We start from the raw sequence: 16,379 nt of genomic DNA on the forward strand, positions 1-16,379 counted from the left end.
TTATAGGGATCAGGAGGTTCTTTATTAGGTACCGAGCCAGTATTAGAAGATTAATTGTTGAATTTAGGGAAATATTCACTGGGTCCATTTTCTTTTGTAGCACAAGTTTCTTGTATTTACTTTGAAGTAGATAGATAGATAGATAGATAGACTATCTATCTATCTATCTATCTATCTATCTATCTATCTATCTATCTATCTATCTATCTATCTATCTATCTATCTATCTATCCAATTATTACCTAGTTATTACTTCTTTATTACAAAGCTGTTACTAGATTATTACCATCTTATAAAAAGAAAGTGCAACCATAAAGTGTAGTGATTTTGTGTTCACCTACTAGAAGGACAGTTCCCTGAGGACAGACACAGCCAGACAGTGGCTCTCTGCAATTGGTTTGTGCGATATTTGACACCAGCTGCTGTCCAGGAGGGTCCAGGCTGGAGCAGGTGAGGAGGCAGGAGCGTGGAGAGTAGACCAGCAAGCCCGGGCACTGCTGCACCTCTTCACAGTGCACATGGGAGCAATTAAATAATCCCTGTTCACACACACTGGGAAGCAAAGGGAAGGGGAAATTGAGTTGATTCAGGCATCTGTTGATTGATATTCATTCATCTATCAGGTGGACACAAAACTTTTAAAGATTATCCAAAGTTTGCTATTGTTAAAAAATATTCAGAAAAAAATGTGCAGAAATGTCAGTGCAAAGTGGAACAACATGATTTCAAGAAGAGGCAAGTTTTCCGAGAAGCTACAGAAATCCAGAGTGCCACAATATCTCTTGTGCAAGTGTGGCCTGTTTGCTCATGAAAGTTTATGATGCATCTATAGATGTTCAACAATCAAAATATGCTCAGGTGTCAACATAATCATCACTGGAATCATCATTCTGGGGACTGCATTATATGTTATATTGGATATCTGTATAATAATTAGCCATTTATTTGCAGTAATGAATCAAGTCAATATTCAGATGAATATCAGCAGCACAAAAAAAACAGGCCATGTTCATACAAGTCAGTCAGGGGTTCTGTGCTGGTACTATCACTGAACGAGTAACGATCTCTGTGGTTATGTGGTGAAGAAATGCAATGAAATCAACCTATCCTGTTTCAGAGACCAGGGACATAGAGAGATTTCATCAGAGCTCGTTCACCACTCGAGATTTTCCTTGCTCTGTGGAAAAAGTGAGCAAGAGTGTACTGCAAAAAAGTACACTCTGCAAAAAGTGTACATTTTGCAGTTTCAGTTTCACTCACTTAAAAGACGTATACACCACTAGGGTGCTACTAACTGAGGTACAAGAAATAAATCTGTGTACGTAAGTAATTTCAGATCTTATCAAAGTAACAGTGCTAATACAACCCCTGTCATTATGCCTCTGACCCTTTCACAGGTTAAGAATATCTGCTGTGCTTTATTGCAGTACAACATCTGCACTGTGATTATAATCTTTACAAGATATCAAGTTAGAGCTGAACTTTAATTTGGAAACAGAGTGGTGAGAAGGTTCTCTGATCAAGTTTTCCTTAAGAACATTTTTTACATTTTTTCATAAAAATCCCTCTAAACATCATGTCCTAAAATTAGAGAAAATACATTTTTGCTCCGTATTTGGTCATTTATCTGCAGAGAAAAAATTATCTAATATTGACGTCTGTAAATGACGCCATGAAGTGTGTGAACATATGCCCTTGGTATCTGGTTTGACCTCTTTCTGCAGTTCTGTACATCGGCTTGGATGAATATTTAACCCATACCTCTGTGCACATTAGCTTCAACAGATGTATTGTCCTAACATCAATTGAAGCCAACATCACTGAAGTTCCCTCTAAAACTTTAAATGGATTAGGGTCATCACTTTTGCTAGGCAATTAAAAAATATCAAACGTTTCTTTTTTAAGGTTCCACTCTCCAGAAATGTTGTAAGAAATTAATGGTAAATGGACTGTACTTGGATAGCGCTTTTCTAGTCTAGCTGACCGGTCAAAGCGCTTTTACTCTACAAGCTACATTCATTCACACACCCGTGCAGCACATCAGTCTATATACACAAGGCAGGTTTATTTGTAGAGCACAATTCATACACAAGGCAATTCAAAGTGCATATAGTTGTATAGGCCACAGAGTGCTTACTTCTACACATTCACATACATTCATACACCGATGGATGCATCGGTAGGCAATGTGGGGTTCAGTGTTCTGCTCAAGGACGCTTGTTCATGTGGTCCGGGAAGCCTGGAGTCAACCCACTGACCTTCTGATTAGCAGGTGGTTTCTCTTCCTCCTGAGCTAAAGCCACTCCAAATAATAAATGACTAGAAATACTTTGTAATGACTGTTACTTTTTAAGAAATTTTCTTTCTCCACATAAACTAAAAACAATCTCTTATAAGGTGTTTGAAGTGCATCTACTGTTTCCTGTTAATTGAGAAACTCAATTGTGCTGTGCAAAAGGACATTGCTTCACCCGCTGTTCTGTCGGAGGATATTTTGATTCCATCTTGGTATTTTTAAACAATAAGTAAGTGAATCTGACTCCCAATATACAGGTATACATACCTGTCTTTGTCTTCTATTATTAGACTACAATTGGAAATCTCTCAATAAAACCTTAAACTACAGATTAAGAAAATACAAATGAGAAAATATTTATATTAGAGCAATTTTCCCATTGACTTTTGTAAAATAGACAGGTTCATTTCTGAATGAGGCTTCTTCCTCATTTTCTAAACAGCATGGAATCAGTTGTCCATTCAAAGAGCCGTGAGCATCAAGACAGACCCTGAGCAGGTCAGTTGAGCCGGTTGAAAGCATGCATCAGTCCACAAACCTTATCCAATTACATTTCTGACCCAAACACAGATGAGGTGTCTATTGTGTACCATAAACTGGTACACAATAGACACATAGTACACATTCTAATGTATTAGAATGGTTAAGTCATTAACATATTATATATAATATATATATATACATATATGTTAACATAACACATTTTTAGTTAACTTATTTGTTTGCAAACTTTCACAGTAGACTTTGTCGTTGCCTGGCAACCATAACTGAGAGGATGGTTGTCTAACTTTTTCCATTCCAAAGAGCTTTTAGGACTCTTTATCTGGGGTCTTCAGATATCTCTACTGTTCGCACCATTTCCATAAACATGCTCCACAAAGGCTAAATGTTTATACATTTCATATTCACCTCAACTGTTAGACGTTTAACAAGATTCCCCCTCACAGTTACCTATTATAGCCATGTTTTCTTAAATTGTGTCACACCGCGGTGAGGTCAAGGTTTTTTTTTTTCCTGTCTACATGTCGTGTCCTGTTTTATTTTGAAAGATTAACTTAAATTAAGGGCACTTGCCCTTCCTCTTGTGTCTCGGTCTGATTGTCGAATGAATGATTGCACCTGTTCCCTGTTAACCCTGTGTATAAGAGTCTGCGTCTCCCTTTGTCTTGTGCCAGTGTGTCGTATTTGTCAGTCTCAATGTGTGTTCACTCTAGCCATTCCAAGTCTTGTCACAGCCTCGATCCAAGCAACCTGTGTGGTTTGTCATTTTCACTCTTCACTCTTTAAGAGTTTTTGGTTTTGTAACTTTTATACCATAGATTGGTTAAGCTATAGATTAAGGTTCATAGCTCTTTTGTTTTCCTCCAAGTGGAGTGATCCTTTGTTTTCTTAATATCTTCCATAGCGTCGTGCCTCCGCTTTTCAGAAGGGATTTTCAGTTTTACTTCCTGTAGTGTTCTTGGTTTTTTACTTCCTGTAGTGTTCTTGGTTTTTTACTTCCTGTAGCGTTCTTGGTTTTTTACTTCCTGTAGCGTTCTTGGTTTTTTACTTCCTGTAGCGTTCTTGGTTTTTTACTTCCTGTAGCGTTCTTGGTTTTTTACTTGCTGTAGCGTTCTTGGTTTTTTACTTCCTGTAGCGTTCTTGGTTTTTTACTTCCTGTAGCGTTCTTGGTTTTTTACTTGCTGTAGCGTTCTTGGTTTTTTACTTCCTGTAGCGTTCTTGGTTTTTTACTTCCTGTAGCGTTCTTGGTTTTTTACTTACTGTAGCGTTCTTGGTTTTTTACTTCCTGTAGCGTTCTTGTTTTTTTACTTACTGTAGCGTTCTTGGTTTTTTACTTACTGTAGTGTTCTTGGTTTTTTACTTACTGTAGTGTTCTTGGTTTTTTACTTACTGTAGCGTTCTTGGTTTTTTACTTACTGTAGCGTTCTTGGTTTTTTACTTACTGTAGTGTTCTTGGTTTTTTACTTACTGTAGTGTTCTTGGTTTTTTTCCTCTGTAGCAGGAGTGATTTTGCGTTTATGATAACCTTTGATAATCTTTTGTGTTTTTCCTCCTTGTAGTGGAGCGATTATTATTTTTATCAATTTAATAGCTATACTTCTTCCATTTTCAGGAGAAGTATATTTAGATAATTCTGTAGCCCGTGTTTGTTTCTCTCTTGGAGAATTGTCCTCTGCTCTCAATAAAGCTCGCATTGGAAAACCTTATCCCTGCATCTGTGTCCTGCGTTCCTGGGCCTGACAAATTGATCAATGGAATATCAGTATCTCATTGATATAATGGGTTCTACTTTTAGGACCTGTCTACAAATCTAATGATTTTGACTCGTATTTATGCAGTAATGTTGATTATTCATGGGAACAGACACTTTGACCCAAACCTTTACACAACACTGAACTACAGATTAATGTAAATATGCAAGGAGTGAAAGTTTGTACTGTAGTAATGCAGCTGTAGAATGTCTTTGACTTAAACATAAACATATCTCCCTCACAATTTTTTATATTCTTGACATACCAGGTTTTGCAGTTGTTTTGAACTACAGCCCCAGGTGAATACATCTTGTCTCCTTGTACACAAGGGCACAAAGTGATGGGAACACACTGGCCCTGGTGGTCCTGGACAAGGTCTGCTGGGCACTGACAACCTGGAACACACATTCTGTGACCCATCCCAGCACCTCTGTCCTCACAGCTCCAGCCCTGTCGCAGTTCTGAACAGGACCGCCCACAGGTGTGACCACACTCCTGGTACACTTGACCCCCGGGACACTGGACAGCTGGGTGGAAAACAGGGAAGGGACAAGGAATCAAAGAGGTTTAGATTTTTGCTTTTAATTCATATTGTAAAATGAAGGGGAGCAACTACAACCACCTTTATACGTTCGGAAGTAAAGGGCAGCAAAGCTTTCAAATCAGGAGCAACGGGCCTCATGCAACAACGTTGTTCTTAAGTCCTGCGTACGAGTAATTTAAGAGAACTTGCGCATTCACCAATCTTTTTGTATTTTACATTTTCTTTCAGGTACAAACAGAATTTACGAGTGATCCAGAGCTGTCGTAGGAGTTTCCTAAAATAGTCCGCTGTTATTCCAATCAAGTTTGCTTGACAAATGGATTGTATATTTAGTTACTTTGAAGCAAACATGAATAAATATATACATTATACCCCATAATGATGCTGACATTATTCTGTTTGACTTAAATGATGCACTAATTGAAGGTTAATTTGACTCTGTATATAACCAGATCAATGGTAAGCGTAACCAGCGGCTGACTTGTTACGTTTGGATGCCTTAAGCCTAATTTATGCTTCAGACGCAAAGCCTCTGACGCTCGGACGCAGAGCCTCTGCGAGCGTCAAAATCTTGACCACTCCCCCACGCAGAGGCTCTGCGTGCGTTCGTGCGCTCGTGCACCTGAAAAAAATCCTGACTACGCGACAGACGCACGCAGACCACCAACGGAAGTGCGCAGACAAAAGCGTCTGTGATTGGTCCTCGGTGTGCCTTTCCGGTTGTCTGTGTTGTTGTCATTCTCTCTTCCCTGGTCTGGTTCAACGGGCGTACAGACCACCTACGCTTCCTCCTTCGTCTTTTCGCCAACTCCAATAGCAGAATCCTTTCGTCTTCAAGGTCGAGCAACTCCATATCCATCTCCATAGTATCTTGCAGACGCGCCATTGTTGTTTTGACCAGGATCAGCGTGTCAGCAGAATAAATATACTCCACCCACCGAAGTTCTCGCGAGTTCTCGAATGGGCTCCCACTAGCGTTTTGGCGGGAAACTGCTATGCGTCACTAGAAATTCTAGGTCGAGGTTGCAGAACCATAACATGAAAAGTGGTTCGCGACCAGAGCAAAGCAATACGTCAAGACGATAGACGCAGAACTGTAATCTGCCCTTTAGCGCATCAGGCTCAGACCGTGTAGATATCCATGTGGAGACAGACGAATGGCTGACATCGCGATTAAGATTCCCAAAGACTGTGCTGCTGCAAATATGCAGCTTGCTGGAGCCACAACTCCAGAAAAACACGCTGATCAAACCCAATTCCACCACACGCCCAGGTCCTCACCAGCCTTGGATTTTTGGCCACTGGAACCTTTCAGAGGGAGATTGGAGACAGATCGGGGGTGTCCCAGTCCTCTGTGAGTCGTGCGCTCCCCTTGGTCATCAAAGCTCTCATCAGTTTATCACCCATGGTACATCAGATTCCCATACACCGCTGTCCAACAAGTACAAATTAAGAGGAACTTTCATGCCGTGGCTGGACTGCCAATCATAATCAGAGCAATAGATTGCACACATATACGCATCAAAGCACCCGTGCTGTGGTGGAGCGCACTGAGCTGAAGGCCAGGTGGGTGTGTCTCCATACAGCGGGGGGCAAACTGCTCTATAGCCCAGAGAAGGCATGCCAGATTTGCACAGTATTGCCATGAACGAGGGTCTCCACCTGAACCAGCCCAGGCAGACCAGAAGGTGTGGTGCCAGAAGACCCCCCTCATGGACCACCCCATCAAAAGCCATCATGATGAGGCAACAACTGATTGCACGGCTATAGTTGCAGTAATCGAGCGCCTGGCCATGGCGAGACGTTTTTTTTTAAGCCATTTTCATATCAAACCGTTTCTTCTTTATTTCTGTGACATTACGAACTACAGGTGACACAGAATTAACAGCACTCGTAATAACTTCCCATTTCTTGGCTTTAGCAGGTCCCGTAATTCCACTGCTGACACTGCTCAAAATGACAGATTTTCCTTTCTGCATCTCTGAAAGCAGAACTTCAGTCTCAGAGCCCCTAAAGTTGTTCTTTTTGCTCTTTGATGCCATTCTCATGATTCAACACTCAACACTTCCTGGCACAGGAGAGAGCAAGCACAGCCTTATATGGTATTATTTTGGGCGTGGAGTATGCAAATCTACTATCCTCGTGCACGTGCACTTAAATACGCACGGGTGGCATTCATCATTTACGCAGGTCGTTTACACACTTTTTCCGATGTTAAGAGCGTTTGTTGAATCTGACGTGGCGTGTTCGTACGAGACCTTCTCATGAAAAAAGTGAGAGAAATTTAGAATAGAAATATGAAAATGTTCTTGCATGAGGCCCAATGTGTGTATTTTCCACCAGACAGGTGATTCAAACAGCAAAATAAGGGAGTAAACTAATGTGAAGGAGACCAGCTCATGCTTTACTGTTTGAGAAAGACTTTGTATTGTGCAAAGAAAATCTTTTGAAACGATGCTGTCCCACTTACGGCAGAAAGTTTGGTTTCGCCAGTTGACTGCAGCACCTTCTTGAGCACAGTGTTGAGCGTAGACAGTGAGTACGGTGCAGTGACAGGACCTCTGAGGAACACAATTACATACCTCTGACAGACAGAGACGGAAATATGGCTCCCTGTCCACCACATCATGACACACCTACAGGATGGAGGTGCAAAAGAGGTGGTGGTTGAAAAGAGAGAGAACATTTTTTGCTGATTAGTGATCAATCCATTCATCCATCCATTCATACACCCATCCATTATTCCATCCATTCATCTATCCATTTTCTTTAGCTTATCTGAGGTTTGGTTGCCAAGGCAACATAATCAGGAGGAAAATCCAGGCATCTCCTTTCCCAGCAACACTCTCCAGCTCTTCCTGGGGGATCCTGATGCATTACCAGGCCTGAAGAGATATTTAAGTCCTTGGGCCAGTTCTGGGTCCACCACAGTGGCTCCTCCCAGTTGGACAGGCCTTAAAGACCTCCAAAAAGGAGGCAACCCGGAGATATCCTAATAAACCAGCCAGATCACCTCAGTTCACTTCTTTCAATCCAGAAAATAAATCTATTCCAAAATTCCCCAAAGATGCATAAAATTTGCACCATATCTCTAAGACTGAGCCTGCCACCGTCCGATGGAAACTTATTTTATCTGCTTGTGCCTGTGATCTCATTCACTTGTGGGAGCACTCTACCCTTTTAAGGTTGAGGTTACCATGGCCTAACATTTGGAGAGGCTGACTATCATCCCAGCAGCTTCACAGTTGGCTGTGAAATGTTCCAGTGCCTGCTAAAGGTCATGGCATGACAAGTTCATACTAACCTGGGAATTCCCATGCTGCTTTGCGCGCTATTTCATTCACACTGCAAAGGCAGCCTGGAAACCACCGCCCTTATTTTTGCCTGAGTTAGGGAACCAATCACAGAACGGGGGGTGTTAATCCAACATGGCACCGTTCGATGCAGCCTTAGAAAGTGTTTTAAGTAGCTTAGAACGCAAGTTTACTTTTAAAAAAGAGCAACGTTTGGCGTTGAAAGATTTCATTGCCAAGAAGGATGTATTTCCTCGTCGAATTTCTGTCGCTCTACATGCGTCATCTGGTATAAGTGATACAATTGGCTATGAATCGCACGCAAAGCAGCATGGGAAGAACCAGACGCCATTTGATAGACATTCGTAGCGCCCAATAAACGGCTCTAGGCATTCGTAAACCAGGCCTCAAATACGAGAAAATGCACACCTAGTTCCCAGACCACCATCTCATCGAGATGTGGACGCGTCATCCAGGCTAAGTTCATACATCATCTGCAAAAAAGCAGAGATGCAACCTTGAGTGTCATGATAATGGGTTTTGTGTTTTGCTGTGTTCATGTCTTGTTACTTTTTGTTTTAGTTTGTCCTTTCCTGTGTCACACCCGCTGTTAATTTGTGATTTTCTCCCTGAGTACAGTTAGCTCTGGGTTTCAGTTGTTCCTTGTCGGACCATTTCACATCACTTCCTTTAATGTTGCTGCTTTTCACGTTTCCTGAATGATTTCCTGAGTTTCTCCGTTTGTTTTGCCTCAGTTTTTTCTCTGAGTATTTATTAAAAACCTCAGACCATCCCCCAGTTTTTGCCTCACTGTTTCCATTGTCTGTATTTGGGTCTGCTCCTCCACTTATCATGACATTAAGGTTTACAAAAACCAGACACGCTCTTCTTCCAGACTACGTTTGAAGGTCCTGTCCGTGATTATCACAAAGTGGAACAGTGACAAGAGGTGGTTCCGGAGGGGTCAACAAACACTGCAAGCAAGCTCGACTTTGTGCTGAGGATGCCAACACAGCTCTTGCTTACAGGGACCTCAAAGCTCAGAACAGCAGCTCTGGTACCCCGTACTCCTACAGCACCCCCCCAACAAAAGCCTTTTACAAGTTCCTAGTTCAAAAAATACATGTAGACTGGATGGTAAAATTGCCTTGACAACCCCACAGGAACTCTGAGAGGGTAAATAAATGTTCCAGTGTTTCACAACCTGGATGAAAACCACACTGCTCCTCTAAATCTCAGGTTAAACAGTCTGGAGCTCATTATCGAGACACTAGAAACTTAGCACACTCACACACTGACCTGAAACACGCGGCTGTGTATGATGGCGCACACTGTGTCTGCATAGTGTCTCCTCTGGGCGTATGTGGAGCAGGGGTCTGGTGGAGACCCTCCAGGTAGAGTGCAGTGCTCTGTTGTGAATTTGTCTGCAAATGATGACACGCTGTTCTCTACGTCTCCTTCTGGAGTGGTGAAGTCATCGTGTTGACTCCAGGTCAGTGTTCCACATAGACCACGCACCTTATGCACCCAGTATTGTAACAGGTGAAGAATTGCATTCAATGGTTTGCATTTGTATGAAATGATCAAATCTGTGATGGTGTCTATTTTACTACAACTACTTTAGGAGGTAAAAAGTGTAAACGTTTTAGCTAAATTTGTTACAGCTAAAAGTAAAACGACAGAACCAGTTGGGGTGTTGAAGTCACCTTGTTTGCAAAGCCTGGCTGTAGTTTGATCAGGGCAAAGGGTCCATCTAAGTACCACAGAAGCTGGGCTCCGAAGGTTTGGATGAGGAGAAATAAAGAAGAGGCCCTACGGACCACCAGGTCCCCTGTCACCACAGGCAGTGTCTCTCTGTGGCCATTCAGTGTTACTGCGCCTAAAAGAAACAACACCAGCCGTGACCAGTTAGGATAGTGAATATTCCGTTCAATTTGAATAAACTAACATGTTACCTGCACTACTCCACCAATGTTCGCCATTTAATAATAATAAAAAAAAACTTTGTATGGGAAAATAAATCAACAATTACAAACATACCACCACATCAGAAAAGGCTATTTTCTTTTCACCTGCAGATTAAGTCTAAAGCTGCATTCATTTTTAGCAGCCACAACTAAGGGGAATTTGAGGGAATCAAAGAAACTGACAGTTCCACTGCTCAGCGACAGGTTAACTAACTCACCGGAGTCTGTGACGGTGACTGTAGTGCGGAGAACTGTGACTGACATCTCCTTCAGACAGCCCAGTTCTCTTCCCCCTGCTGCACACTCCCCACAGCGCACACCCACCACCAGCTTCCTGTCAACAAAGTCCTGGACACACAAATGACATTGGCACAAATGGTTGCCACACACACATAAACACACATGTACCTCATATGTTCTTTATTAGCCTTACCTCTACAGCAATGAAGGGACAGCCTCCACCGTGCAGTGAATACCTCTTTTTGTCAAAAGTAGTCACCTGTAACGCTCCTATCAGAGTGCATTGACCTGCACACTTCTCACCCATACACTGCCACTGACCTGCTGTGCACATACTGAGAGGGTCGAGTGTGAAGGAAAGAAGGAAAAGCAGAAACTGATTAATGTAAAAGGGCAAAAGGGGAATTAGGTGAAGGAGTGACATGAAATATAGAAAACCTCCTCTAAAACCTCACCAGGTGTTGCATCTCTGCTGTATTGTGTCCCCAGGCTGATAGGTGCGTCTGCGATGGAAACAGGGACACTCATCTCTTTTCAGACAGTTGCCCTGGAGAAGGTACAGACCTGGAGGACACTCACAGCCCCCAACACACTCCTCCCTGCACTGGCCCCTGGCTATAGGCGGCCCTGCGGGCTGAGGTGAAGTACAGCTGGGGGCACAGGAGGACACACAGTCCGAAAACATCTGACCTCTGGGGCAGACACGACCTGCAAAGAGAAATTGGAAGAAACAGAGTTATACATGTGATTTTTGCATGTCTCAGGGCGCAGGAATGAGTTTAACATTGGTGGACACATTGGGGGACACGTATCGGAAACCTGACAGATATAAAATCATTTTTGGGTGCGCCTGTCTCCAATATTGGGGGACACACGTCCCCCCCGGTTCCTACGCCTATGCATGTCTCAGACTGTCAACTTATAGTGTGTATTCTATTCCTAAGATTAAAAAAAAATCAAATATTGTTTCTTATATTTTAAACTGATAAATGATGAGAATCATCACAGCCTTTCTTTCCCTTTCCCCTGTGGCAGACATCCAGCAGATTTTTGCATTGCTTTACCACACAGTGAGACTGTCCTCCACACTATGATGACGTGTTGCTGAGCACACTCGCGGGCGTAGCTGGCCAAGGTGTCACACACTGCATTCTCCCTCTCTTTTGGAGGCAGGCTGCAGTACAGATAAAGACAGGTGTCCATGTAGGCTGCTGGATCCACCTGAAAGACACAAACTTTTCAGCTCTGGGTTATTCACCAGTAAACCTCTCTGTTACTCAAAAGTTGCCTTTCACACGCTTGTGCCAGCGTTCAGTCACTGAACACAGAAATGTAAAAATCACAACTAAATCACCAGAATATTATTTTCATTTAGATTTTCATTTGCCCCAGTGTACATTATAAATATACCTCTGGGGATCACTGCTTCCATTCTAATCTATTGATAATAGATCAGTATCATACCACATTACATATCTTAATCTGAATATGCAGTGTTAAAACAAACATCGTAAATCTACTGATCAGATCAGGTCAGGTCAGGGACAGCCAGTGCGATAAAAAGGTGTTGTGGGAGTGTGTGACTGGTGCCTGACCTGGGGGTGACAGTGTGTGAAAGGGTTTTCCAGCAGTCTGTGACACACGGATTCTGCCTGCTTGAGCAGGGCGGGGTTTCCTGTGATATGACAGCTGTGACCGAGCTCAGCTGCATCACTGCAGCCCTGATGGAAGCATGAGACACACACAGACTAAGTTACTTAGGCTGCAGCTCACAGAAGGCTGATTGCACACCACAGACAACCACTAAGAGCATTAACCTCCTGCAGTTATATGCTTTGTTGCTTCAGTTCAGAATGCTGTAGCTCACTGTTTGAATTGTGCATGAAATAGAAGCATCCCAGTGATTTTGTTGTTCTCACAACTAAACTTAAGGAAAAAACACACTGTGAAAGTTCAATGCATTCAGAGCAATACCTCATTGTGCTGGTCTGGAACTTTCCATGAGTTGCCAAAGCTGGCAGCATACAGAGACACAGTTCCACCCATTGTGGTGAAATCATCTGTGGAAATCAGACACATAAGGTTAATAACGTGATACAAAGGTATGTAACTACCATAACGGGACTCATTGTTGCTCTACAGGAAGTGTGTGTGTGTGTGTGTGTGGGGGGGGGGGGGCATGCATGTGTCACCATCAGCATAGTTGTTGTAGACTCCACAGAGCCCTCTGGTGGCTGACAGGTGCTCAGCGGTCACTGTCAGGTACACTGTGTTGAGTAGGTCAAACTTCACCTTCACCCCTAGGCCGCTCTCCACAAACACAAAGTCCCCCAGCCAATGAACACTCACTCCTGCAGGCAATGAGACAAACACACAACAATCTGCTGTTTGTCATGCAATCAGTAGAGAGCCTAATGGTCTGGACGATGAATATAGAATGTCATTGTCTGCAGAACAGAGAGGAAACTAAGATGGTTTTAGTAAGAGCTGAGAACAGTTTACCGTTTCGAAACAGCGGCTCTCCTTTTGGAACAGGGAGGTTGTTCAGGGTTAAGTTCCCAAGATGAATTGAAACCAAATCCAGGCCTAGCATCATTCTCAGGGCCTGAAAGAAGGGGACCACGGATCATCATTAGCATGCAGAATTGTACCTTTAGGGGCACGATGGCTTGTCCCTGGGGCAGTACCCTCAGAAGGTATAGTTTTGTACCCTTGTGGTTTGTACCTTACAGAGACCAATCTTGTACTTTTGGTGGCAATTTTGTACCCTTATACTGAAGTAGCCTAACACAGACTGTCTATTGTACCCCAGCATGTAGAAAAAAAGGTACATATATGAACCTTTTACCACTTGAGTACATATATGTACCTTTTGGACCCTCAAAAAGGTACATATAGCTACTTTTAGGTCCAATAATTAACCCTAGGGGGTACATTAGTATAGATTGTACCTCAGGGGACAAAAAAGGACTCGTACTGTACCCCTATTTCTGAGAGTGTACATTTTTTTTGCATCATGTCATCATATAATCATAATCATGTTGATTTACAGAATTTCCTGCAGCACTATGTCTGAGGGTGTATAATAGTACCTTACTGCAGTCTCCTCTCTTGTCACAGACTGTACTGATGTAAATCGCCCAAGTGCCATCAGTAGATGAGGCAAACAGGTAAGTACAGGTCCCTTGGAAGTGGAAGTGCTGCATGTCAAAAGTGCGATAGTGCGCTCCACCCCAGGACATGCAGGTGGCCGAGCCCTGAGGGACCCTGTCAGTACCCAGCAGACTGCTCCGCAAAAGAGCAGAGGACTGGGAATCTGGAGAAAGGAGGAACAGGTATCGTGTGCTATACTTCATGGGTTGTCCTCATATGGACTTTTATTTCAGTGTGTAGCTGGGCTTGTGTTCAAACCTGGAAGGAGAGTGTGAGTGCAAGATAAGCAGGTTTGGTCAGAGGCATTCCTCCAGCTCAGTCCCCACAGGCTGCTGCAGCATTGCTCCATGGGCATCAGAGAGGAGTTATGGACCCCAGGGAATTCCTCACAGCTCCATGTGGAGTAACACTGACCACGTGCATCCATACCTTAAATGGTAGAGACATGGAGTCCAAAAAAAAATAGGCATCATTTACATAGAGAGTGAAGGAGGATGAAAATCACTGAAAACATATGTGAGCCCAGAGGAAGTATTAATAGTATTAGTATTAATTTGCTTATAATTCCTTTAAACAAGTTGCAGTGAATTTGTGAACTCTTTGTTATTAATGATACTAATCTTCAGACTTACGTAAGTGACTGAAGAAACATGGTAAGCTGAGTAAGAATATGATACATTACTATTGCTTTTCACTGACACAAATGTACCGCATGAATATAGCATTTGTGTTTAGATTTGAAATGGACAAAGAATCAACCCAGCAACAAAATTTTAGAAAAAATATATTCTTGCATCCTATATGAAGTCAAATATAATTCAATGCTGTACAACTAAAATCGTTTTTCATTAAGTTTCGACAGTATGAAGGTTGAAATATTCTAATTCTTATAATATACTTTGAAGAGTTTTTGATGGTGAGTTCATATTTTGTTAGTTGGCAAACATCTAAATGCATTTCCAGACACAGAATGATGGATGAATACTGTCCATGGAAGCGAGTCATTGATTAGTTGTCCTCACCCTGAGAGCAGCGTGGTCCACCCCACCCCTCACAGCAGCCCCTCACCGTCTTCTTCACAATTTGGCTCTCCATCTCTGGGGGTCTAAGGCAGACATATTGGATCATGAAACAATTTAGGACCATCAAACGTTTCTTTTCATTTGGAGGTTAAGCAACATGAGAACCTCTTATCTGACACTGAACTTTCAGTCCACTAAACTGTCTGTCACTTTAAAATGAATTTAACAATGCTATCTTACTCTGAGAAAACAAGTTTTTGTCCCCCTTTTGAAAAGCAAATAAGTTTAATTTCTTGCCTTTCAGTGATAACCAACTATCAGAAGCCTGTTGACAACATAATCCCTCACCACATTCCCACTGAATGAAATGAGAAACTATTTCAAGGTGGCTTTTTGACCTGAATACTCACAAAGCATGAAGAAAACCCTCTCTGACCTGAACACATCCTATGATCTAATATGATTCACATGGTGGTTTATCAGAGTCATTGAGGCCAGTGTTGAATTTTTCACTTACTGGTATAAGAAACAGGATGCCTTTGGGCCCTGTTGTTTGTAATATAGTGCAATGCCATCATCATCCCCATGTTTGATGCGCATCCTGTCCAGATCCAGCCTCCAGCCTTGGCTGTTATACTGATACACTGCAGAACAGCTCACTTCAAGCTGTAGACGTGGAGACAGGACACGCTCCTCTCTTTCTTCCAACGTGTGTACACACCAGTTTCTGGAACATGACACACACATTTAATTTGTTGTCTGTTTTGCACCAAAGGAATGCATTATTTAGCATGTGATATCTATATAGGTCCACAGAGCAAAGATGTCACAACAAAGACTCTAAAATTGTGAAACAGTACAATTTTATATTATCGCCTGTTGCAGTGTTTATCTGACATGATGATAAACCTCATTTATAATCCAACCAAACAGCTTTATATCTAAGCCTAAGAAAGTATTTATTTTATCCAAACCTACATAACAATGATATAAAAAGTTCAATTACTTTTGAAAAAATAGGGTTGGATGGGGCAAAGCAATCATCAACCAGGATTCAGTAAAATATGTATTCTGACAGTCAGTAATGTCTTCTTAATTCCGGTTTAACCAAGTTATACTCACCCATCACCCATCACAGTCTGCAGACCAAGCAGAATCAGAAATATTAGCTCCATAACTGTCTCATTAATCTTTGTGTTGAAAGGTCCTGTTGAAAAAAAAACTTTTAAGCACGTTTTAAAATTCCTTTTTCTAACACGTTAATAATCTGAAATTAAACATCATATCATAAGTATACATTCACTGGTCTTACCTTGATAGCTACAAACAAAAGCCAACTTTCCTTGCAGCTGAATAAATTCAAGAAAAGTCAAAATAGGTTTACAGTGAGATGATTAAATATAATGCATTTTCATTGTTTGATTGGCAAAACCATATTGAATTCTTGAGACTGATTTTCTTTTATAGTCCATCCTTCTTACAATTGACAAAAGGTACACTTAACTGTAAAGTGCTTTGTGGAAATCTTTGGATTTTTACCAAAAACAGTAAAAGAGATTAATGTCCTTACTATCTGCCTCTGTTGTCGGTCTTTTCTTTCTTCTTCCCAGCA

The 16,379-nt window shown here is 42.0% G+C and overlaps 1 protein-coding gene across 1 annotated transcript in view; it reads right to left on the minus strand.

Moving 5' to 3' along the window:
• The window catches only part of sspo (SCO-spondin), a 148,128-nt gene extending 132,186 nt beyond the window's left edge, over positions 1–15,942 (minus strand). The window contains exons 1-18 of the mRNA XM_075452417.1: positions 15,890–15,942; positions 15,285–15,494; positions 14,768–14,850; positions 14,004–14,174; positions 13,685–13,908; positions 13,095–13,197; positions 12,785–12,943; positions 12,567–12,652; positions 12,188–12,313; positions 11,657–11,813; positions 11,048–11,300; positions 10,786–10,927; positions 10,571–10,700; positions 10,092–10,264; positions 9,685–9,903; positions 7,563–7,728; positions 4,814–5,075; positions 342–552 (exon numbers count right to left, since the gene is read on the minus strand). Of these exons, the coding sequence (XP_075308532.1) occupies positions 342–552; positions 4,814–5,075; positions 7,563–7,728; positions 9,685–9,903; positions 10,092–10,264; positions 10,571–10,700; positions 10,786–10,927; positions 11,048–11,300; positions 11,657–11,813; positions 12,188–12,313; positions 12,567–12,652; positions 12,785–12,943; positions 13,095–13,197; positions 13,685–13,908; positions 14,004–14,174; positions 14,768–14,850; positions 15,285–15,494; positions 15,890–15,942 (2,928 nt within the window). The remainder of the gene's footprint in view (positions 1–341; positions 553–4,813; positions 5,076–7,562; positions 7,729–9,684; positions 9,904–10,091; positions 10,265–10,570; positions 10,701–10,785; positions 10,928–11,047; positions 11,301–11,656; positions 11,814–12,187; positions 12,314–12,566; positions 12,653–12,784; positions 12,944–13,094; positions 13,198–13,684; positions 13,909–14,003; positions 14,175–14,767; positions 14,851–15,284; positions 15,495–15,889) is intronic.
• Between the last annotated feature and the right edge of the window lie 437 nt (positions 15,943–16,379).

The sequence above is a fragment of the Odontesthes bonariensis genome, chromosome 20 (genome assembly GCF_027942865.1).
Source record: "Odontesthes bonariensis isolate fOdoBon6 chromosome 20, fOdoBon6.hap1, whole genome shotgun sequence".
In the NCBI taxonomy this organism is placed as follows: domain Eukaryota; kingdom Metazoa; phylum Chordata; class Actinopteri; order Atheriniformes; family Atherinopsidae; genus Odontesthes; species Odontesthes bonariensis.